At 39.8% G+C, this 26,128-nt stretch overlaps 1 protein-coding gene across 4 annotated transcripts in view; it reads right to left on the bottom strand.

The window, feature by feature from the left end:
• Positions 1-26,128, bottom strand: part of TRPM6 (transient receptor potential cation channel subfamily M member 6) — a 173,801-nt gene that overhangs the window by 88,922 nt on the left and 58,751 nt on the right. For all 4 annotated transcript variants that reach the window (XM_040449336.1, XM_040449334.1, XM_040449337.1 and 1 more), the window contains exons 4-12: positions 24,777-24,954; positions 21,425-21,638; positions 18,050-18,174; positions 13,944-14,115; positions 8,009-8,177; positions 6,783-6,906; positions 4,074-4,146; positions 3,852-3,952; positions 952-1,086 (exon numbers count right to left, since the gene is read on the bottom strand). In XM_040449336.1, coding sequence (XP_040305270.1) covers positions 952-1,086; positions 3,852-3,952; positions 4,074-4,146; positions 6,783-6,906; positions 8,009-8,177; positions 13,944-14,115; positions 18,050-18,174; positions 21,425-21,638; positions 24,777-24,954 — 1,291 coding nt within the window. The remainder of the gene's footprint in view (positions 1-951; positions 1,087-3,851; positions 3,953-4,073; positions 4,147-6,782; positions 6,907-8,008; positions 8,178-13,943; positions 14,116-18,049; positions 18,175-21,424; positions 21,639-24,776; positions 24,955-26,128) is intronic.

The raw sequence follows: 26,128 nt of genomic DNA, 5'->3' as shown, positions 1-26,128 counted from the left end.
CACGGACCGCGAGATCGTGACCTGGCTGAAGTCGGACGCTTAACCGACTGTGCCACCCAGGCGCCCCCCAAGATGTATTTTAAAGAGATATATATGTAGATAGTAAAAACGTAATTAACTTTATTTTTTTCAAGAGATAAAAATAAATTTTAAATAGTTTATAGCTATCCTTTATCATATATAAACTACACAATTACAAACCGCATCCATCACACAACTACATTCCATCAACAAATACTTATTGAATGCTTACCACACTCAGGCAAGTTTTGAGGGAGTCAGTGAAGAATAGAAGTACTTTCTTCATAGTGTTTACAGTCTAATTGAGGAGAGTGGGGACTTACATCAGAAAATAACCTAAACTGTCAAGACTGTGTGTGTTCAAAAAGAGTTGCAAAAAATATGTACCATAAGATCAGATTTACTGTGAACTGGAATATTCAAAAAGGCAGGCCTTGAATAGGGCTTTGAAGAAAGGGTGAGATTCAAAGGCCAAGAAAGGACATTTCAAGAAGGGTGCTTGGCTTGAGTGAATGGTGTTTTTACAGTGAGTAAGCTGGTCTATGTTCAATAAAGGGTTTGCATAGGAAAGTTGCAGGAACAGACTTTTAACGGTGGCCTTAGGTTGAGATGCCTCCAACAACTCAATAAAAGCAATTTGTCCTTATTCACATTATTGGCTTTAATTATGGTCTTAATGTGGTATTTTCTTAGATGAGTTTATATTTCTATTCTGTGTAATTAATTAAAATAAAAAACACAGAAATGACTATAGGATAAAATAGATTTGGTAAGAATGTTTGCCCTTTGGTTGAGAAATCTCTAATTTATCTTCGTACATGAATATTCAAGGAGACAAACATTTAATATTCATTTAGCTTAAGCTAAAGCTTAAGCTAATTAATAAATAAAGCCTAAGGGAGGTGGTTGATGGGATGTTCCAATACTCACTGTATTATAGAGCTCTTCCAGTCGGGGGATGGTAAGAAAGCGATGGAGGTTCACTCCATATTCTATTAGGAGCTTCACAAAATCCACTCGATCCATCACCAAAGCATCTAACATTGCTTGCTCCAGTGTGCCAGGCTTCAGAAGGTAGAAATACATAAGAGACATGGAGATAATTAAGAAAGCAGAAACTTGAAAAAGTAGAAATAACTAAAGAATTACACATATATTTGATCTCAATAGAGACACAACAATCATAAAATACAATTGTAGTAGAAATGTTCAGGACCTGAGTGAAGAAATAATAAAAAGTGAACTTGAAGGCACAAAAGACACCTTAAATAAATCTGTTCTGGTTCCAGAAGACTGATAATTGTAAACATCCCAAATTAATGTGTAGGTTTAATGCAATTCTAATAAAACAAAAATCAAGGTTATTTTTTTGTTGTTGTGTTCACTTGGCATGTTTTCATTTAAACTACACTGGTATCTGAATACAAATGGCAAATTAAAAACACTCATTTAATTTTATTCTGGCCTAAAACTTTACTAAAATTATAGCAAAATAATTTTTCTTAAAGAAATTAATCCACAAGAACACAGAGGTCCAGAGAGTAACATTTTGGAAGTCGGAAAGGAGATGGTCAAGTGGTACTTGACTTAGTAGTCCCCAGAATCCCCCAAGGTAAAAGTCCCCAGAAATCGAAACTGGGAAAAGCCAAGAACCAAACAGATCTCTGCCACAAAATCCTGGCAGCTTCAGGATGACATCGATGTACAAATAGTAAATTACTAATGTTGAGACCTTCCCAATCCTCTTCCCCTGTCTGACTTCCATTAACACTAGCAACAAGGCTTTTACCTTATCCAGGCAGGGGTCTAGAGGATTCTTTTCTGGTAAAGGAACTAAGAGAAAAGGCAGGAATATGCTGTCATCTCAGGTCCCCCAACAAACGGCATCCAGATCACTCCACCGTGAAGCTCAAAACTACAGCTAAGCTTCACCTAGATGCTCAGAATTTCTAAAGAGCTTTCTCTCCTCCACTCTTAAATAAAAAGCCCAGAAAAAACACACCACAAAACATCAATCAGTAAGAATCAGACAATGCAGGAAGAAGAAAACCTCAAACAAAAACAAAAGAAAAACAAAAACAAAAACAAAAAAAACCTATCAATATCCTCAGCGAAATAAGATACTACATTCAGGATGCTTTAAAAAAAAAAAAAAAAAGGCAAAAAACAAATTTGCTCCTAGAAATTAATAGTATGCTACCAGAAACAAAAAGCTCCACATAAGGCATGAAAAGGAAAATTGAGGAAATCTAGCAAAGGAAAGATATAGAAGATAAAAGATTAGAGGAGCAGTCCATAGGGCCAACATTTAAATGCTATGACTTCCAGAAAGAGAACCCAGAAAAAACAGGAAGCAAATTCCCCAGCATGGAAACATGTGATTGCTAAGTTGAAAGCATCTGCCCAGCATTATGGATATCCAGACTCACAGCAGCACGCATCATTGTGAAATCGGAAAACACTAGAAAGATATTTTTTTGAACTCCCAGAGAGGAAAAGAAATGGTGACAAAGGAGCAGAAAACAGAAAGATTTTTATTCTCAATAGCAATGTTGAATGCTGGAAGCTAAGCATTCAGAATGAGTTCTGGTCTTTAATTAAAATATCTCCAAACATGTGAGTTCTCAAAATGTTTCTTTCCCATGTGCCCTTTCTCAGAAAGCTACTGAAGGATGCACCCCCATTAAAATAAAGCAGCAAGCCCAACAAGAGGAAGGCATGGGATACAGAGAACAGGTGCTCCACTACAGGAGAGAGGCAAAGGGAATCTCCACTATGATGAAGGTAGATTCCAGCACGATAGCCCAGAACCGGGAACAGCAGGCAACCAGTCCAGATTGTAGCAGTGAGGACAGCACCACAGAGAGAAATGTTGAGAGGTCTCTAAAATAGATGAATCAGAAAAGAGCAATATGATTTGTTATTTAGAAATATGGAGATTTTGAAATATCAGTACAATCAAAAAACGTCAAAAATACTTGGGTCTCCTGGTCAGCAGGCCAAAGAACTACTGTGTTTCTTGTTGTTGTTGTTGTTTGTTGTTGTTATTGTTTTAGTGCCTTTTAGTACCATTAGCTGTTTTAAAGATGGGGCACCTGGGTGGCTCAGGTAGTTACGCGTCTGACTCTTGATTTTGGCTCAGGTCATGATCTCACTGTTGGCAGGATCGAGCCCCGCATTGGGCTTTGTGCGGACAGTGTAGGGCCTGCTTGGGGTTCCCTCTCTCTCTCCTTCTCTTTCTGACCCTCCCCTGCTCATGCACACGTGTGCACATTCTCCCTCACGTGCTCTCCCTCCTCCCTCTCTCTCTCAAAAAAAAAAAAAATTTTTTTTAAATAATGTGCATGTATTAGTTTGACTGAAAAATAATATACCAATGGTATGGTCACAACTGCAATTCTTAAAAACGAAATGTTAATGGTGATTATCATTAGCACGATGGATAATCTTTCTTCCTTCACTTTTTCGCTGTTTTCACTTATTTCTATGGTGAGTACATTTTATTTCAAAAATAAGGAAAACTTCAAGTTTGAAATCACAATATAAAAATCTGGCCGTAGAAAAAATAAATAAAATATGCTTCCATTCTTTCTTTCTCCCAACTTGGTTTGCCAGTTTCAATCAGGCTGCAGAGCCTGAGGGGGAAAGACACGTTTTTAGGGAGACAAAGTTGATGAGAAAAATGTCTCCGGTATCCTGGGGACCCAGCTATTGCAATGCTACCTCCACACCCCTCCCAAACCAATCTATCTCTCCTCCATTTTTTTTTTTTTTTTGGCCCTCCCTTACAAGCCAAATATTTTTCCCAAATAACTTCATTCTCACTATACCTTCCAATGTTGTCCATAAGTTAGGATATGTTTCTTGGCAATGTCCATTCTGTCCCAAGCCATTGCCAGATTTAATTGTTCTGATGCTGCTAAATTTGTGCCTAGGGTAAAGAAGGGAACAAGCATAGATCCTATTTAAAATATCCACATAAAAAATACTGAGTTCCACGGAACGTGAGAAGAGGAAATGAGGAAGACATGTAACCCTCATCAGACACTCACCTTTTAGCAGAGCTGTTAGGATTACTAAATCAAGGTCTGGTGACTCCTCAGAATCAGCATCAAATATGGTCATCTATAGCAGTTGAAACACAGAAAGCCACACATTTTGGGAACTCATAAAGAAATGGTTTCAAAAAGTACCCACAAAATGCATTCTAGAGCTAATGACTTGAGCAAAACATTAATGTAAAAAACCACATAGGGTTAATCTCCTTGATTTGTTACTTTCCCTTTTTACTCATAGAAAACTTTTTAAATAGGGTAATAGAGAATTGTGGAAGCTCAAGGGAAAAAAAAATGTAAAAATTCCATGTATCCTACAGGAAACACATGAAAAAACATGACTACACTAAATTTACTATGGATACACTATAATGAAAAGAAACTCAGTGTCAATTCCTTTTAAAAAAATTTTTTTTAATGTTTATTTATTTTTGAGAGAGAGAGAAAGACAGAGTGCAAGCAGGGGAGGGGCAGAGACAGAGGGAGAGACAGAATCTGAAGCAGGTCCAGGCTCTGAGCCATCAACACAGAGCCCAATGTGGGGCTCAAACCCATGAACTGTGAGATCATGACCTGAGCCAAAGTCAGACACTTAACCAACCGAGCCACCCAGGAGCCCCTCGGTGTCAATTCCTAATGCGAAAAAAAAAAAAAAAAAACAAAAAAACAAAAAAAAACAAAAAAAACCCCATTCCTTTTGAAGCAATACCATATGACATCCTTCTGTTCACGTAGCCTGAGAAACTAAAATTTTTGCTTTTTTCATGAGAAGTGAATCCTCAAGGATTTTTCATAAAATTAGTGTGGCAATTACAATGCACCCAGTGAGTAACTACAACGGATGGGCACAGCCAGTCTTCACAATGTCAATGTCCAATGCATCCGGACATGAGACTGATTTTTTTAAGACAAATAAGGATTTTATTTATGATTATAAAAGGCTGCTTGCTGTTAAGGAATGTATCTCAAGCTTTCTAAATGCAAATATACTTTATATAGTAAAGGGAACTATTTGGAAAAAAAGAGCTAAGTCTGGCAAGCCCAGAAACGCCACCAACTAGTGAGTTTGAGGGAAATATCTACAGGCCACTGAACCTCAGGTTTCTCATCTACAAGGTGAGAGGAACCCACTAAATAATCTCTAAGGTCCTGTAAAGATAGAATAACAATGCTTCCACAATTCAGATGCTTCCACAATTCCCTCCAACTAACAGCCCCTTTATGTGCATGAATAAAATCAACTCTCAATTATGCAGGAGTCGAGGACCTAATTCCTAAGATGTGCAAACCCATCGCTGACTACTCTTGCCTCCTCTTTGATCGTTACACTGTTTGTTACTCTCTTTGATGACAGGAAGACACAAATAGAAGGGTGATCTCTTTAAGGTGTCCTTTCCTTACTGAGTACTGTGGGAGATATCAAATGTAGTAGGCCACGCACAAAATTTCAACTCTGAGCCCCATTTCAGTTCTATCATTCTATAACTGCTGACTCTGTGCAAATCACATAAATTCTCTAGGTTTTAGCTTTGGCATCTCTGAAATTGGAATAAACAGTCACTGCCATATTGCACTCACTCATGGTTGTTATGTTTGTGGTTATTAGGTCAACTGACACCTTTAAAAGTGTTTTTCACATATGTTTATCCATGCTTTGTCCAGCCTGAATTTGTTCAATTTCTTTGTCTGAGGCCAGGTGCTTAAATATTACTAAAATCTTGTGTGATTTGGCCTAGCTTTTGAATTGTGGAAAGATCACTGTGAATCATGACATATTTGCATGTTTACTATACCTGTTGGCTTTATATCATCTAAGTCATTGATAAAAATCTTGATCAAAGTACCCTAAAACACGAAAATCTTTTCACGAGTCTATATTATGTTTACAGTCCATAGTTTGTGGTCTCCATTTTCTGGCCCAGAGTAAATTCCCACATTTCCCATTGTTCAGTACATCCCCAAAGATCTCCTACATGATTTACTAGGATGTTATGATGCAGTCACCTAAGCCAGGAGAGAACACATGGAGCTATGCTTTTACCCTCTGAAAATATTTATGTGTGATCATCACTAAATGTGCTCACTCTTCCGTAATACTGACATGTTGGTTTTTCTCCTAAGTGCAGTCTGAAATGTGAAGCATTGTAGGGAGGTGGGGAGGGCAGGGAATAAAAAGCCAAGTTGACTCAAATAAGGGTGAAGTTCTCCAGATCTATATACAATCAAAGTAAAATTAAAAACTCCTTATTTTGGGGGCACTTTGCTGGCTCAGTTGGAAAAGCATGTGACTCTTGATCTTGGGGCCATGAGTTTGAGCCCCACACTAAGTGTAGAGATTACTTAAAAAGTAAATATTAAAATAAAATCTTAAAAAAAGAAAAAAAAAACCCTTAGTTTTAAATGTTGCGGAGGGGTGCCTGGGTGGCTCAATGAGATGAACATCCGACTTCAGCTCAGGTCATGATCTCACGGTTTGTGGGTTCGAGCCCCGAGTCAGGCTGTGCGCTGACAGCATGGAACCTGCTTCAAATTCTTTCTGCCTCTCTCTCTCTGCCCCTCCCCAACCTGCTCACTCACATACACACATGCACGCTCTCTCAAAAATAAATAAACAATAAAAAAAATAAAAGTTTTGGAAACAAATATTACAAATGATGCAAATTACGAGTTGTAAAGTTGGTAAAGTTACCAACTCATCATACTCACAGAATCCCTGTGCACCATACACTCCATGAGAATTTGAAAAAGGTGCTTGGACTGCTTAAGACTAAAGTTGAAAGTGCTCTGAATCATGCAGATGATCTCCTCCTTCACCTGAGGACGTAGGGTCCTGGGAAGAGAGAGAAATGGTAATGCCTTGGCGCAACACAGAGAAGAGAACGAGCCAAACACTTCAGTGCAGGAACCCTTGTCTGTCCCATCCGACTGAAAAGGTTTCTGTAGATGCTTCTGCTCTGAGAGCAAATGAGGAGGAAGCAAAAGGAAGCAGGGCACCTGGAGAGGCTGAATTTGAAAGTGAGCGTGAACAGATCCACCATGATCCTGGAAAGAAGGCACTCCAGGACAAGGTTCTCGAGCTGACAGATTTCCAGGGGACTGTGCATCGCCAGAAACTGCAGGCATCATATCGCAAAGAATCTGACACTCCAGAAGGTTTAAGAAGCACACATTTAGGAAAGAGACACACGGGAAAGAATAAGAACAGGGTCAAAGCGTAGAAGTAGAGGCTAGGGGCTGAGGGGAGAGAGGGAGTGTAAGGAAAGGGTCGTCAGAGCATTTATACCATAAGCAGTGAATACACATTTACTGTGTAAACTGGTGGGGCCAACATTTAGCTCATAGGCATTATATTTACTTACACAGAAGAAATATTATGCTTTTGAAATTGGAAAAATCACACCGGATATAGGCATGCCTAGAGAAAAACTACCTTTTTATTTGAAAAGGCTAAAGAGTTAAAGCCTCAAATAAATATAACATATGTTATATAAATGCCAGGATGCTGATTTCCCCCAATTCCTGCTATTTTTACTAATGGCAAACGAATCTGAAGGTGATCGGGGGGCCAGCACTGGTCTCCTCAGTCACCACAGGGTTTTCTCAGCTATCAAGGCCAACTGCAGGAGTGTCTCCTCTCTCAACAACACCCCCCACCCCCACCCACGCCCGGATGCTTTTTCCCTTGAAGCTCAGACAGGGTTCAAGAGCCCCTGATAGAGGCAGGACCATTCTTCAGCTATAAAAAGAGCAACTTGCATCAGGGGAGAGCATTTTGGCATTAATTAATACACAGAAAAATCACTGGAAAGTTAATTCCAGTCTCAGCCTCTGCCCCCAAGGATATCTGGCCCACATAAAAGCAGAGCTTAAAGAACTAAAATGGAGGAATAAACAGTCACCGTGGCTTAAAAACTGAGGAGTCAGCAACTCACCCTTCGTCTGCTAAATGTTTGTGGGTGAAGGCCAGGAGGTCGGCCGCCCTGCCTGTGCCTTCACACACCACCACCGGGTCTTTGTCTTTCACAGTCTCCCACACCGCGAGGATGACATTGGGACCTCCTTCTACCACCAGCCCCACCACGGGCACGCCTTGTCTTGAACCTATTTCAGATGACAGGCAACACCAAACTGTTACAAAGAACTCCTATCTTGGCCAGGCATCCATTTTGCTTTCCCCGACACCAGTCTTTCAATTACCACATAAACCTTTTACTTACACTCACCCCTCTTTCTTCCTGGACTCACCCAGGCTTGCTTAGTTCAAGACCAAGCCAGAAGCTTGGACTGTCAATAAAGTCACTTAAATGTGGTGTGAGCATCTTCAAGCTTTCCCCCGTTAAAAAGGTACCTAAACGTCAGGCTCTGGGCTGATGGCTCAGAGCCTGGAGCCTGTTTCTGATTCTGTGTCTCCCTCTCTCTCTGCCCCTCCCCCATTCATGCTCTGTCTCTCTCTGTCCCAAAAATAAATAAAACGTTGAAAAAAAAAATTAAAAAAAAAAAAAAGGTACCTAAAGGTTTTCACTAATTACAAAACAAAAAACAAAAAACAAAAAACTTTTTAAGTTTTTTTTTTATTTTAAGAGACATAGAGAGCAAGGGAGGGGCAGAGAGAGAGAATCCCAATCAGGTTCCTCACTGTCGGCAACAAGCCTGATGTAGGGCTCGAACTCACAAACCATGAGATCATGACCTGAACTGAAGTCAGACGCTTAACCAACTGAGCCACCCAGGCGCCCCTAATTTAAAAAATAATTTTTTTAAGTAGTCTTCAAGAAATTTCAACTTCTCATTGTGTAAACTTCAAACATATCTTGAAAAAAAAAAAACAGAAATATAATGGATCCCAATGTATCTATCACTCACCTCCAAAAATGATCAAAATTTGCCAGGTCAATCAACTTCTAAGGATGATTATTTCTAAGTACAAGATGGGATGGGTAACTCTCAAAGACTTTTATACTTCAACATATTCTATTTTTTAAATGTATTCCACTGTTAAAATTTCTTATCACTAGGATATATTATTTTATTTTTTATTAAAGGAAGGAAGACCAAAAAAAAAAAAAGAAAGAAAGAAACAAAGACGGTGGAATCATTCTTTCTGAGAAGATATTAAGTGAAAAACAGTTACAGAATGATGTATATAGTACAATCCTTTTTATAGTTTTAAAGCCACATACATGAATATATATTCTATATATGTTTGCATTATATATATACTTGTATGATATATATGTGTATAAGTATATACCCATATATCTCTACATATATATATATGACCAGAAACTCTGGAAGGGTACACATCAAACTATTATTAATGAAGAAGGGAGGGGAGGATTTGGGGAAATGTTGAAAAAGAACCATTAATCATGGGGGCGCCTGGGTGGTTCACTCCGTTGAGCGTCTGACTTTGGCTCAGGTCATGATCTCACAGTTCATGAGTTTGAGCCCCACGCCGGGTTCTGTGCTGACAGCTCAGAGCCTGGAGCCTGCTTCAGAGTCTGTGTCTCCTTCTCTCTCTGCCTCTCCCCCACTCATTCTCTCTCTCTCTCTCTCTCTCTCCAAAATAAATAAACATGAGTAAAATTAAAAAAATAAAGAACCATTAATCATTAATTATTGAAATCTATGGAAAAAACTTTTGTGAGAGCATCTCTTATATCCTATGTAATGAAACACGATGCAGCCATTAAAGATGTGCTAAGCTATTCTAATTTCTTTTAATGTTTATTTTTGAGAGAGACAGAGAGACAGAGCACGAGCAGGGGAGGGGCAGAGAAAGAGGGTGACACAGAACCTGAAGCAGGGTCCAGGTTCTGAGCTGTCTGCACAGAGCCCAATGTGGGGCTCGAACTCACAGATAGTGAGATCATGACCTGAGCCGAAGTCAGATGCTTAACCAACTGAGCCACCCAGGTGCCCCTAAGCTATCCTTATTGATGTAGAAATGCATCCAAGTTGAAAAGCATGTATATTATATGAATCTAGTGTTTGTTTAAAAAATGTTGTTCTGGGTGTGTGTGTAGAATATTTCTAAAAGTATATATATGATAAAGTTGACAATGGTGAGGTTTTTATTGTGAGAATATGGAAAACCCTTCCTTTTCTCATGTGCTCTCTTTGCTTTATCTGAATATGAGAATATATAGTACTTTTATCATCAGGAAAAAAATCAACAAGGGGAAAGAGGGAATTCAATTTCTACTGGGTATATCTTTCTTGAAGCAATAACTATTTCCCACAAAAATAAAAATATTTATGATTGCTTCCTACCAAAAGGATCTCACTGATGCTAATTTAACTTGTTAAAAAAAGAAAAAAATTGTCATGTTCTTGCTGAGAAATCTCACTAGAGAGCTGCCTCTATTCTTGGATCCCAGAGTTAGGCAAGAATACAATTATCATGCCTCCAAATTAAAAGCTCCTGGAATGGACATTCCAGGAAAGCATGCTATTCCATTGAGAGTTGGACTATGAAGAGACACAAAGGCATCTGATCCTATGCTTTCTATCCTCGGAGGCTTAGGAACTGACACTGGCCACGTTTCAAATGGCTGAATCCAGGAATTCCTAGAGCAACTTTATGATATCAGGTTTTTTTGGTTTTTTGTTTTTTCTTTTTTGGATTTTTTGTAAGTACTCTTGGCCAGGATCAAGGGTTTGCTGGGGACTCTAAGAAGTCCAGCTGAAAAGAAATAAAAGAAATCAGCAAAATATGTAAGTATTATTCCATCCAAATAAATCTCTTTTTAAGCAATACAAATATGGTAGGAAGTAGTGAACATGATGGGTATGAAAATCAGCTTTGATACATAAGAATTTTGGGTCTGTTGGACACTTTGATTTTTTTGTCTTCCTCCCTCCCTCCCTTCCTTCCTTCATTAATCCTTTTTCTTCCCCTTCTCTCTTCTTCCTTCCTTCTCTCCTTCCTTCCTTTCCTGTGAGTGTGTGTGTGTGTGCGCGTGTGCGTGTGCGTGTGTGTATGTGTGTGTGTGTTTAGGTGGCTTACTGTTTTTGCTCCTTCATATTGGTTTCCCTTAGAATAATAAATGTTACCAATCCACTGAAATGGACTCCACATTCTTTCTCTATACGCAGTGAAACTCTCCAAATAAATCCTAAGTTTCAAGACCTTTGAAAACAGAAATCTTCCTTGACCCCATATGTAAGCTTCAGGTTGTATGCATTCATCCACAAATGGATCAGAATAAGAAAGACAAGACTTTGCTCTCCTGGGGCACACATTATGATGCTGTAGGAACCCCCTGAGCAATTTCTATGGTGAGCATAGATCAAGAGAGTAAACAGGACATTTCAGGGAATTGATATTTGTGACCCCAAAAGGAACCCTCCCTGCAGGAACTCTTCTTCAGGGCCAGTCTCTGACCTGTCGTCTCCTCTATGGGTCTTCTTTCCCCCAACCCACATCTACTCTGCAGAGGACCTGACCCTCTCTCCCCACTTCCTGACTTAAATGAGCCTCCAAGTTTCATTCACACTAAGCACAAAGTGACTGGCAACAGTTCCCAGCGTCCCTCCCACACAGAACCCCACCCCAACAAGGAGATTACCTGTATCAAAGAGGAATAAAAGGAAAGGAAGAAACAGACATTTATTAAGGGCATACTATACAGCCAAAACTATTCTAGGCACATCAAACATACATTATCTCAATTCTCACAACAAAAGGTGGAGGTAGACAGTTCCTTCCCTTTTATATTAAGAAAACAGTTTAGGGGCACCTGGGTGGCTCAAATGGCTAAGTATACAACTCATGATTTCAGCTCCGGTCATGATCTCAGGGTTGTGAGATTAAGCCCTGCATCAGGTTCCGCAAGACAGCACGGAGCCTGCTTGGTATTCTCGCTCTCCCTCTCTCTGCCCCTCCCCTACTCATGCTCGCTCTCTCTTTCTCTCTCTCTCAAAATAAATTAACTAAAAAAAAAGAAAAGAAAACAGTTTAACAGATGTAAACTCCATCAGCCAAGGTCACAGACAGTAGATGACAGAACTTTGGAATGACATTTAGCGTTTCCAGCCAAAAGTCGAAGGTTGAAGAGGACTTGAGCCTCCCAATGGCCTTTGCTCTCTGGTCTTCTTCCTCAAGGGTGAGAGTATTTTGTGAAAGATTCAACTCATGGAAAGAGACAGAGGCCCACTTTCTGCTGCCTTGGATGAAAAGTCTCCATTTCTCCAGGCAGCACCTACCTTTCAACCTCTCCACCCAAGGATGTTTGCTGATTCTGACCCTTTCCTTTCTTCTCCTTCCTATAGATACTATTAAAAAAGAGACAACAGGCCCAAAATGGAGTCCCTTGTGCTAAGCTCCAAATCAACAAATGAAGATTTAATACCTAATTGCAGTTGCAGCCTCTCCCAGGAATGTAACCTTTAACCAGTCATTCTGGAATTACATAGTTGGCACTAGGGAGGTAATTGGCATGGTAGGACCCCCACGCCCACCCCACCTTCCCCCAAAGGAAAGTGACCTTGCCCAGAACAATCCATCCTGGTTAGAATAACTCTCTTGCCACACTAACTTTTGCCTATAAAAGTCTTCCATTCTGTCCAGCTCCTTGGAATTCCTTTCTACCTGCTAGATGGGATGCTGTCCAACCGATGAATCACTGAGTAAGGCCAATAAGATCTTTACATTTACTCAGTTGAATTTTGTTTTTAAACACAACCAAAATGGCCATCTCAAGGCATCCCTGGAAGCATGACACAACACTGATACCTTCAAAGGTCCCTATCATTGTTGTTTACTTGTTACACCCATTTTTAAAAATTTTATTTAAATCCAAGTTAGTTAACATATCGTATAATTATAGTTTCAGGAGTAGAACTCAGTGCTTCATAACTTCCATATATCACCCAGTGCTCATCCCAACAAGTGCCCTCCTTAATGCCCATCACCCATTTAGCCCATCCCCCCATCTAACACCCTACCAGCAACCCTCAGTTTGTTCTGTGTATTTAAGAATCTCTTATGGTTTGCCTCCCTCTCTGTTTGTATCTTATTTTTCCTTCCCTTTCCCTATATTCATCTGTTTAGTTTCTTAAATTCCACATATGAGTGAAATCATATGGTATTTATTTATCTTTCTCTGACCGACTTACTTCACTTAGCATAATACACTCTAGTTCCATCCACGTTGTTGTTGCAAATGGCAAGATTCCATGCTTTTGATCACTGAGTAATATCCCATTGTGTGTGTGTGTGTGTGTGTGTGTGTGTGTGTATACATATATATATATACCACATCTTCTTTATCCATTCATCAGTCAATGGACATTTGGGATCTACTCAGTATTTATCCAAAGGATACAAAAATGCTGATTCGAAGGGGCACATGCACCGCAATGTTTATAGCAGCACTATCAACAATAGCCAAAGTATGCAAAGGTCTCTATTTCTAAAAGCTCTGTTTGCTTTTAACCCTTCCCTGTCTAGGGGACGTCACCACATATGAAATGCCATCCTCCCTGATGATCAAATTCATACCCCCACTCTTCTCAGTCCAGTCTAGTTACTGCTCTTTAGTCATTCCCATTCTGGTAACAATACTCCCACTACCCAACCATCCTCCACCTACCCAACCCTACAGTATGCTGGAGGCTCTGCTAAAGTCTCCACTGTTCCAGTCCTCTCCTGACTATGCTGTCTCCAAGACTTCTTCCCCTCTCCTGCCATCCACAAGTCCGCAACACCTCACATCCTGCTTTCTTCTGGCTGTGGGTTCACTCGTGTTAATTTAGGCAGAGACCAGCTTGGACCTCTCCACTCCATATGGATGACAAAGGAGTGCCTTTCTCCATAGCAGCGCCCCAGCCAGGCCCTGGTGGCTGAGCCTCTGTGGTACTCACGGCTATGTATTTTCTGTAGAGAGAGGTACTTTTCCAGGTTCCTCCTGAGATTCATCTCATTTCCATACTTGCCCACAGTCCCATCATCGGACAAGATGAAGTGGGAGTGCATGCTGTTGAGTGTGGTGAGCTTGCTGAGGGGGTTGCCCAGAGTCTGGTACAGGCACACCGCCTGGAAGACAAGAGAGGGTTAGAGTCCGAGGTCCTTCCCTGGGCTCAACTGCTCCAAAGGGCTGCCCATGCACCATGCAGTTCCTGCCACGGCTAATAAGTGCCACTTGCTACCTAGAGAGGTGTATCTCAGGCTATCCGCAGTGAAGAACCAACTCTTTTTTTTTAATCTCCCATTTTTTATGGATCGCTATGTGGTCCTACTATGTGTAACCAGTATGCGGCTCATACTACATGAGACTCACAACACAAGGACACAAGTTCAACAACCCTTGCATGCACTGTGCTCAGAAAGACAAGTCCACCGGCCATATACTTGGGTGTCACAGCACTACCACATTGCTAAAAATGGTTCTAAATATTTATTTTTAATTTCTGTACTTACCTTGTCTCAGATTGTAATAAAAGAGTTCAAGGACATACAGTAATATACAGACTACACTGCTATCCAGAAAATATGCCTTTCAATAGATCTATTCCAAAATAATTTTTTGACACTGCTTTTTTTTTTTTCTAGTATTGAAATGAAGAGTGACAGCCAACCAACCAAATGGAGATCCATCCACTCAATATAAAACATCCCGATCTTCATAAGTATTTGTGGATTCTTCCTTAAGCCACTCCAATTCTCATTTGTTTTTAGAGACGAAAAGCACACTATTTGGAGTAAGAGGGCCCAGACTCTTCTACTTCCTAACTTTAACTCTGGGTAACTCCTGCCTCCTTTCTCAGGCTTACTTGCCTCACGTCTAAGGGAGAATGATAATTCTTACACCAGAGGGTTGCTGTGAGGCTTAAAAGAAACAATGAGGTAAAAAACACTATAAATTTTACCAACATTAGTCTTTAAAAGTTACCTAAAAAACAATACACATTTTACCAACATTAGTCTTTAAAAGTTATCTTTATAATTCCTAACAGTGATACAGATGACAGAAATCAAGAAGAAAATAACTAATAGATTTAATACATCTAAAGTATCTTATCATAACATTAATATCATTTTTTATAAAAGCAAAACAAAATGGATAATAGAAGAATGGTTAAATTATAGTACTATTAAAGTACAGTACACTAGAGCATTATTAGGCATGAAAAATCAGAATGCACCTTTTACCCCTAGAATGCGGTCTTTTACTATAATTTCCCACTAAAAGCAACCAGCCATTTCTCTAGGAGCAAAACAGTATACACAATTAGCCTGGAACAGTTTTTTGTTTTTTGTTTTTTGGTTTTTTTCAGAGTAAAACACAAGGAAGCGAGGAAAAACAACTAGAATTGTGTTAAAAGGACTCAAGAGATAACTTGAAAAGTTTCCACTGGCCAAAACGGGATGAGTTGAGCACAATTAAGAGTAATAACTAGATGGAATAATGACTTGAAACATATTTGATATGTTTCAAAAAAAAAATCTCATTGTTCACCTTGAAGAATGGTAGATAACCAATTCATTGCTTTGAAAGCTGGAAAATAAAGAGAGAATCAAACATTGTGTCCTTTCCCATACAACAGTACCACAAAGTAAACCAAATGGCTGATGAGAAAATGTTTTCTTTATAGAGTGTTTAAGCTAATAAATAAAGAACACAATAATTTCATATCAGTATTTGCAACTCTGTTGAGGTCATGAATCTAGTCAATGACATTATAAAAAGAAAAACAATCATATGTTATGAGGGGGAAGGACAGACACATCTCTTATGGCATAAACTTGCACAAAAAGAACTTGTATCTAATCATACCTTTGGAACAAACTACCAAGTTGAAGAGACAAGACAGAGAAATAGGCTAAACCCTACTATAACAGGCTAAATTTGCAAAATCCAAACTATGGGGAACTCTTTAGGACAAATGACCTAGTTTCTTTTTTTATTTTTAAGTTTATTTATTTATTTTGAGAAACAGAGCATGCATGGGAGGGGCAGAGGCAGAGACAGAGAGAGAGAGAGAGAGAGAGAGAGAGAGAGAGAGAGAGAATCCCAAGCAGGCTCCACACTTTCAGCACAGGGCCCAACTCAGGGCCTGATTTCACGAACTGTGAGATCATAACCTAAGATGAAGCCAAGAGTCGGATGCTTACCCGACTGAGCCACCCAGGCGTCCTGTGACCCAGTTTCTTTAACAAACAAATTGCACCCCCCCCCCAAAAAAAAAGAGATGGAGGGAAAATCCATAGATTAAAAACGACTGAAAATAAGTGACTCAGGAGACATATCAACCCATCACATTGTAGGGAACTTTTCTGGATGATGAAATCAAACAACTAAAAAATATGACACAATCAGAATGTTGAACGTGGACTAGCTAGTTGTTGATATTCAGAAATTAACTATTAATTTTTTTAGGTATGAAAATGGTAATGTGGTTATATATATTTTTAATTGTCCATATATTTTAGAATGCCTACTTTTTGGTACTTAGAAATACCAAATTATTGGTAAATTAATTGGTTAATTAGAAATACTGGTAAAATATTTACCAATGATGTTATTTAATACCTGGAATTTGCCTTAAAATATTGGAGTGGGGAGTAGATAAGGAATAGATGAAACAAAATTGGCTCTGGGCTCATAACTGTTGAAGCTGGGAGATAGGGACATAGGAGTTCATTATTTTCACAACTCTACTCCTTAATATGTTTGACATTTCCCAAAATGAAAGTTAAGATAAACCATATACATGTTTATATTAATTTACATAGAGAAGTAATTATGTTAAATAATTAAGATAAATACCAGATTCATATCAGTGGGTTTCTGTTACTACTTTTTTTCATACAAACTGTTTCTTATTATGCATATGTACACATACGTAGTAAAAATTCTGGAATGATACACCCCAAAATGTTAATAGCGGTTATCTTTCCTTTTCATATCTTTTGTAATACCTGAGACTTTTATCAGAAATACACACTACTCATAAACAGACTTAGACAAGTTCCTTCCCTTTAGAAAAACAGATGGGATCAAAGAACCAATACATAGGATAAAGCAGAGAGTAGTACAAGATAAGGAAAGAGCAGGTTCACGTCATGAATGTTATCACATGCACGCCTGTGCAAGACACTCGGCTATTACTCTGAACCAGATAGGAGCCACTGAAGTGTTTTTCACAGAGAAGTGGCACGATCTGAGTTGTATTTTGGAAGCATCATCCTGGTTACTGTGTTGAGATTAGATTGCAGTGAGAGACAAGGATGAGAGAAGGGAAAGCTATTACTACAGTCATCCAGGAGACAGGAAAGGGGGCTGCTCGGTAACAGTGGAGGTAACAGAAGAGGTCAGATTCTGGATATATTTCTATATTTAAGTAAAGCTAAAAAAGGGGCGTGGGTGCCTGGGTGGCGCATTCAGTTGAGTGTCTGACTTGATTTGAGCTCAGGTCATGATCCCAGGGTTCTGAGATCAAGCCCCGTTTCTGGCTCTGCACTGAGCACAGAGCCTGCCTAAGATTCTCTCTACCTTTCCCTCTGCCCCTTCCCTGCTCACATGTGCAGGCACTCTCTCTCTCTCTTTCTGTAGAAAGAAAGAAAGAAAGAGAGAGAGAGAGAGAGAGAGAGAAAGAAAGAAAGAGAAAGAAAGAAAGAAAGGGAGAAAAAAGAAAGAGAGAGAAAGAAAGAAAAGAAAAGAAAAGAAAAGAAAAGAAAGAAAGAAAGAAAGAAAGAAAGAAAGAAAAAGAAAAAGTGAAGCTGAGGTAATTTACTGATGGATTAGGTTGAGTTGTGAGACAGAGATCATTCTAGGATTAGTCTAAGGCTTTTGGCTTGAACAAGTGTAAGGATGGGATCATTACTTTCTAAGATAGGGCAAGTAGGAAGACCAAAGTTGGTTTGAGGTATATTACATTTGAGATGGCGTTTAGATATCCAGGTGGTGCTAAGTTGGCAATTGGATACACGTTCATCCCCTTCTGTTGTGAATGGGTTGTCTACTCACATCTTTTCCAATAAGATCTCTCTGGTTCTCAATGACACCCCAAGGAGGGATTCCAACTGTCCAGATTTTTCTCAAGGACCGGAAGGAATGGGCTTTCAGGGCATCCCCAACATGTTTGGACACACCTATGCACAATCAGTTTAAAAGTCAAACTTTTATGCACAAATCACGCAAAACACTGTGACTGCAAGAAAGGGACAAATGGCAGATATTCGTAGGGAATATACAAAAGGACATTCGCAGGGAAAGTTGTGACGCAGTGGAATTAATTTCTGATATCTTGGCTTCCTCTACTCTCTCTTAACACCTCTTTCTCCTATCACTGACCTCTTTACCTGAATAATTCTCCTCTCCCTTTGGGTAAGTTTTGCTTACAAAACCTCAGTTCTTCCCCTATTTTTGATTGACCAGAAAGTCTTATGAGACCATCATGAATGTTCTAAATGGTTTTTTTTTTTTCTGTAACCTTCTCAACTGTCCCAGCAAAACATCCTGCAGATGTGTCCCTTGCTTCACTGAAGCAAATTAATTTAATAGCTTATATACATAAGTATGCCAGCATGAATGCATTCATACTTGCCCTTCTGGAATTAATAATAACAATAACTATAAAAGCCAACACTTACTGAACTCTTACAATGCACCAGGTACTTTTAAAGTGTTTTCCATGTATTCACACTTTAAGTAGAAACTTCAGTCTATTTTATAGGCAAGAATTGAATCATAAAGAAGTTAAATAATTTGCCCAGGGTTATAGAGCTGGTAATTTGTAGAGCTAGGATTCCCACCCAAAATATCGGACTTTTCTTTTTTAAACAGACTTTGTTTTTTAAAGCAGTTTTAGGTTCACAGCAAAATTGAGCCAGTGGTACAGATTTCCCATGTACCCCCCCACCCCTACACACCCACAACCCCTGACCACTATCAACATTGCCCATCAGAGTGGTACATTTGTACCACTGATGAACCTATACTGACACGTGATTATCACTCAAAGACCACAGTTTACATCAGGGATTGGTGCTGTCGATTCCATAGTTTGAACAAATACACAATGATATATTTCCATCATTATAGTATCAGACAGAACAGCATCACTGCCCTAAAAATTGTCTGCATTCCACTTATTCACTCCCCCCGCCATAACCCCTTGCAACCACCGATCTTTATACTGTCTCCAGTTTTGCCTTTTGCAGAATATCTTAAAGTGAGAATCACGTGGTATGTAGCCTTTGACATTGACTTAATCTGCCTTTTAATTACAACGCTGTGCCACTTACTCTTCCTATATATATAGTTTTGACCCTATCTGTGTCATTAGCACAGAAACAAACAAACACTCTACATATGCACACATCTGATGCACAGTACCTAATCATTTCTCCCTCTCTCTCTCTCTCTGGCATCTTCCCCTCCAACCTCTTTTACTTCTCCCAGAGTCATTTTCTAGAATCCAGGTCCTGGATGTATATCACCATCAACTGTGCAGTCAACTCTGCAGTAGGGTTTTGGATCCCATAGGTTTGGCATGGGTTATCAGCATTGTGGTGCTGCTGGTTGTATTTCCACATCCCACAGGTGGTTCTAGTACAGATTGTCTATTGAGACTCTCTGTAAAAGCCAGACCCGACTATATTATTTCCTATTCATTCTCCTGTTCAAATTCCTTTGAGAGCCTTCTGCTCTCAGCCCATCAGCATGGCATCTAGTATGGCTCCAGTCTCCCTGGTTGTCCCTGTCCTCTGCCGCAAGGCATACCCAGCCTGTAGCCTTATCACCTCTTTCTGCATGTGCCTTAAACTCCAGCTGTGTGCCTGGCCCTGAACGGCCACCTCTGCCTAGCATGCTCCTTCCTACTCTTCCCTCAAGGTCAATACCAAGTGCTATATCCTTGTCTATGCCTTCTCAGGTGCCCTCAGCTGGAACTGGAATGCGTCTTCCTCTTCCCTGTACTCCCAAATATATATATATTATATAATTTATATATAGCATAGTATATATGCAAGGAGATTCTTGTAGCTTGTGGCCTTCAATTGAATGCCAAAATTCAATTAAATGTCAAAAATTCACGCCAGATAATGTTCAACTACAGTAGAAGCAGCTCAAGAATAGGCAGAAGCTGGAAGGAAACCTTCTCAAATTTGAATGTACATAAGAATCATCTGAGGATATTGTCAAAATGGAGAGTGGCAGTCCTGCGGGTCTGGGGAGGTATCTGAGATCTGCGTTCCCAACAAGCTCCCCGGTGGTCCTGATGCTGCTCGTTCATGGATCCTTCCCTGAGCAGTCAGGCCTTAAGGAGCTGTGGTTGAATTGGGGCCGACCCTGATTATTGCGTAAGAAAGCTCCAAGCGTGTCTCGTTTCTCAGTTCTTTTGTTCATCTGAACGAATTCAATAGTCTTCACATTATCGTATTTGTGTTCCTTAACTGGCCCTAACCTGAAATGTTTTTAAAAAACAAACCAAAAAAGCAGTAAGTAAAATAAAGCACATGTTGTTAAAAAGGGAAACCACAGGCCCAAAATGGAATCACTTAGGCCAAGGTATCACACTGGGGCTTAGTACCTAACTGTAGTGCCAACCTCTCCCACCCCCGAAATGTAGTCTTAACCACTCAGTAAGAAAGTTTCTGATCAGCACCAGTGAGGTAATCTGTCACAAGGACTCTCCCCCTCCCCTTCCCCACCAAAGGAAGATGAGGTAATCTGCATGAAAGGACCCCCTCCCTTGCCCCCCTGAGGGAAGGGGACCTAGCCCGCCACAGTCCTTTCTTTACTTTTGTTAATAACTTCCTTGCCCCACCCTCCTTCCTATAAAAACCTTCCACTTCATACATAGTCCCTGAGCAACTCTTTACTTGTGAAACGGGATGCTGCCCAATTCGTGAGTTGCTTAAGAAAGACAATTCGATCTTCAAATTTGTGCAGCTGTATTTTTGTTGTCAAACTTGACCATGGGGAGTTTAGCTCTTGCCCATGGCCACACACTACATACTTGCATGGATTCCGTGTCCTTTCAAACCTCACCATAGCCTCAAGTTCATGAAAAGACTTTTTTGTTGAAGTTTACCCAAAGTTGTGGTAAAATAGCAGATGTTAACAATGGTGAAAACACATACTAGGAAAGGTCTATGATTCTTCTGGGTTTTTTTTTGTTTTTGTTTTTGTTTTTGTTTTTGTTTTTGTTTTTGTTTTTGTTTTTGTTTTCCGGTCACCATGCTTTTTGTTTGACTCGCACTACCATATCCGCGGGGAGCACTGCAGAGCACAGATTAGGTGCCTTGCTGCCTGATTCAGTTAGAAAGAGGTATTAAAAAAAAAAAAAAAAAAGGAAAGAAGAAGAAGATGAAAAGAAAGAGAAACAGTGCACTTTACCGGTATTAATGCCTTCAGTTATTATCCATGCTCCTGTTGTCTCCGCAGCTTTGACCAAACCTTGGCTGAAGATCTCTTTAAGCTTAGACGGCATCCTGAAGTTCTGGATGCCCCCGTGGACAGAGATCACCAGTTTGGGCAGTTCCATCTTCCACTCTTTCAACATTAAATGTAATAGATGATCTGCCTTTGTATCATAAGATGTTCTAATATACTGGAAGATATGCATAGACACATGTACATAAAACAGTGAAAACGACATGCCGGGCAACAATAAGCACACAGCAGGGCGACTGGAATGGCCCAAACTTAAAAGGAAGTGTCTGGGATTTCTGTAAAAGTTCATCTTTGTACAATGTAAACATTTACTTTGAAAGGATCCCACACCCCGCTTTAAGTTCCTTCTGGGAATTACAAGTCACGGTAGGAAGGCTTCCTCTGGTTTTCAGGGTTGACCCACCAATGTCCTCTAGAAGATCTGGGATGAGGCAGAAATACTTCAAACTGGCAAAAACCACTACTCCAGGAAACCCATTTTAAAAAAAAGCATTTACACAGAGGTGAAATGGGGTTTTTCATACATGGTATGGCCTTTGATTTACTTGACGATTTCATAAATTTGCATCATTTAAATTAAATTATGGTCTGGGAGCATGTACATTTAATTTATTGTAAATTTTATATTCTAAACATTTCCTTTATATATAATTATCTCTCTGAAAATGTCTTTTTCCAAAATAAATACTTTTCACAAAAGAATCACATCTTTGACTAGTCAATGTAACCAAAAGAAGAGAGAATCTGAATCAGCAGGTAGGACCAGAATCATTTTGTGCTTTGCCTAAGATCATAGTGTATAACCGGTTCTCTTTTTCCGGCAGAAACAGCCACACACAGACTGTGAAAATCACATTAAGAGGAGTTTGCCATCCTCAAGCATAAGCCGGCCAACAGCAAGAATAAGTCAGATTTATAGGAACGAGGGCACTAAGAAACCATGAATTAGAAAACTACACCAAAAAGAACCACAGGTGGAGACCTTCCTCCATATGAAATAGAATTCTCACATTATCTTCCAGGATGTGATAGTGACTTAAAACAACTGTCCATTCATCTTTGAAATTCTTAAAACATAATCTCTTTATTAAAATGTTAGAATTTCTGAACACCGAGTTGGTACAGCCATCACAGAATGTAATAGAACCTAAGGATAATCAGGATTCAATTTACAGGTGAGGGAAATGAGTTGCCATGGCTTCTTACATATTCACATGGTAGGAAAAAATACAAGTTGACCTTTGTGAAATGGTTTGTGTTGCTCTGAAACATGAATAAAGGTAGAGGAGGCGGCTCTAATGTGGTTCACCTTCTCTCTACCTCAACTCTCCTGGGTGCCTCTCTCTTTCATCTAGAAGTCCTTTTAGTCCTAGCAGATATTTCTCCTAGAGATTTCAGATAAACAACTTTGATTAACTAAATTATCAGCACTGGAGTCTTTTCTTCCAAAGGCCAACCGAAGATGATGCCAAAGGTTAATGACTTACTTTCCCCCCACCTCCTCCTTTATAACTAACTGGGCAGATTCTTACTGGCATAGATTCTTCTCAAATCCTCTGTGGAATGAGGTGGGCGGGATAAACTGGGAAGGGGAATGCAGCGGAGGGAGAAGAATAACCAGCTCTCACTGCTTTCCTGCCTCTCGCTGTAAACACGAAGTGCAGCTCTGGTATTAAATATGAAAGGTAGATTCTTCTCTTCTGAGAGATCACATAAAATGCATTCCAGGTACTTAGGATGTAATGAAGTCTAACGCTAAGCCTAAAATCTGTTAGTGATCAGGAGATCTGTTGAACCATATTTGCAGTTCTCCTAAATGTACCATACTCTCCCTTGGCCTTCCCACCAGCCCAGAGCGGTCTTACCCCTCTGCCTCACCAGACACCAAACACCTCACTCACCTTTCTGATATCAGCTTAGCTGTCCCTACTTCCAGATGGCTTCCTTTACACACACACACACACACACACACACACACACACACACACACCCAGAAAAACAAGAGTTACCCTTTTCATTCTCTAGAAGAACCCTGTATTCCCATCCAGAGCATCCCTGCACCACCCCCCTCCCATGGAACAGATGCTCCCTGGGGCTTAGCAAAGTGGGAGCACCAATGAATATCTCCCAAATGGATGGAAAAAAATGAGCAAATCAAGGTGATTTGATTATGAATGAACATAAAAGCAAAAGGAGGTAGATTAAACTTAAGGGGACATTTATATACGGGGTTCTCGAAGAGTCAGCTTCCAGAAAGGATTGTAGAGGAGGATGAGTGCAGTTTTCCTACCAACTAAAGAAAACTTCAACATACAACACTAAACACAAGAGGATTAATAACCGGAAAAGTAGATTACTGTAAAACTCTATTATGAAGCTTGATTATGACTGCATCATTAAGAACTGTTGTTTCAGATTCATTCAGCTGAAGGTCACACTCCAGGATACAGTTGATTCTAAGCTTTCCTGAGGTGGAATCCTCTGCAGGTTCCCAAGGGAAATCTGCCTCTAATAAAACAGGTGATTAACAAGCACAAGGAAAAACACCTGAGAGATGCCTGACCTGTCAGAACTATGCAAATTACATGCAAAGTCCATATTAGAACAGGAGGAAAACTGGCCTGGAAAGCCCAAGGACTATCATTCAGGGGGTACAGAGAAAAATTCCCCCACTTCCTCTCATGAGGACTTGGCAGGCATGAACAGCCCCAAGTTACTGGTAATTGCTACGGTCATGCTTCAGCTAAAGGCTGCTCTTTGGCAGTGACTTTTCTCCATTCCTTAAAAACAGGGCAGTCCTTTCTCAAGAGCAATAAGCCATTCTCCTATGCGGAAGGCATAACCACGCTGAAAGAGGTCAAATAAAGACCTGGCCATACCACACCCTGGAAAGGTAGAATGCCCTCAGACGTAAAGGAAAGAGAAGAGTCAGGTCATTTTTGGGAAGAGGTCAATACCATGGAACACTTTTGCAATAAAACCTGGTCATCTGATCATCTACACTTGGAGATACAATTGGGAGAAACATTTGGTGGTTACTTTCTGTTAAAAACTAGCAAAACGGGGTGCCTGGTGGCTGAGTCAGTTGAGCTTCTGACTTTGATTTTGGCTCAGGTCATGATCCCAGGGTCATGGGATCGAGCCCTATGTCAGGCTTCAGGCTAACTGTGCAGCCTGCTTAAGATTCTCTACCTCTCTCCCTCTGCCCCTCTCTCCCCTATTGCACTCTCTCTCTCTTAAACAACAACAACAACAACAACAACAAAGCTAGCAAAATAATGTGTTATTAGCAAACCTTGGAGTGGTGGGTATGCTCTCCGTCTTGAAAATTAATAGTGCCAAACGTATCTGTAGGGCTTTTCGTTGTGTGCTTTTCAACAGACCATTGCTCATTTTCATTACCATTGGCAGCTGAGATAGTCCAGGAATAATCTATCCCATGATGGTCTCCAATTAATCGCCCACAGTAACACCTTAAATATGGGATAAAAACCAGTTTCAGAATAGAAAACTACACAATATCAAAATAGAAAATAGATGTAATGTTTCTACATTTTTCTAGGTAATATATAGATGATACAAATGAACAATTTTTGAAATTCCACATTAATATTTTATATTATATTTATATCATTAGATTGTCTTCTGAGTTTAGAAATACCCTCAGTGGTTCTCTCCCTTGGCTGCACATTAAAATCATTTGGGGAATGTTTTAAAAAAAAAAAACACCAAAAATCTTGTGCACACCCATGTTCATTTAAGTATTCCAAATCATTATTCATAATCGCCAAGTGCCCACTGACAGATGAATAGCCAAACCAATGTGGCATATACATACAATGGAATATTATCTAGCCATAAAAAGGGAAGAATCCTGGATATGCTTCAATATGGTTAAACTTTGAGGATATTATGCTAAGTGAAATAAGCCAGTCATAATACAACTGCTGTATGACTCCACTTATATGAGGTACGCAGAGTAGTCAAATCCACAGTGACAGAAAATAGAATGAATGGTGGCTGCCAGGGGCTGGGAGGAGTGGCCAATGGGGAATTATTGTTTAGTGGACACAGAGTTTCAGTTTTACAAGATGAAAAAGTTCTGAAGATCTGTTGTACAACATAAATATACTTAACACTACTGAAATTGTTAGGATGGTAAAAAAAAATCATATTGTACACTTCAAATATGTGTAGTTTATGTTAATTATACCTCAACAAAGCTGTTAAGAAAAAAATGAGAGTGGAGGGGATAGCTAAATTGGCAAGGGGAATTAAGGAAGACACTTGTTGGGATGAGCACTGGGTGTCACATGTAAGGGATGAATCACTGGACTCTACTCCTGAAATCATTACTGCACTATACGCTAACTAACTTGGATGTAAATTAAAAAAAAAAAAAACAACGCTATCCTAAAAATTAAAAAAAAGAAAGAAATGAGGGGTGCCAGGGTGGCTCAGTCGGTTAAGTATCTGACTTAATCTTGGCTCAGGTCATGATCTCAGGGTTGTGAGATCGAGTCCCATGCCGGGCTCCTTTCTGGGCGTGGAGCTTGCTTAAGACTCTCTCTTTCTCTCCTTCTGCCCTTCCCCCATTTGCGTACGTGTACGCTCTCTCTCAAAAAAAAAAAAAAAAAAAAAAAAAAA

This window comes from Herpailurus yagouaroundi, unplaced genomic scaffold, assembly GCF_014898765.1.
Source record: "Herpailurus yagouaroundi ecotype Mexico unplaced genomic scaffold, PumYag 199, whole genome shotgun sequence".
NCBI lineage: Eukaryota > Metazoa > Chordata > Mammalia > Carnivora > Felidae > Herpailurus > Herpailurus yagouaroundi.
Note: the sequence above shows the minus strand (reverse complement) of the source record. Positions and strands in the feature narration are given on the sequence as shown.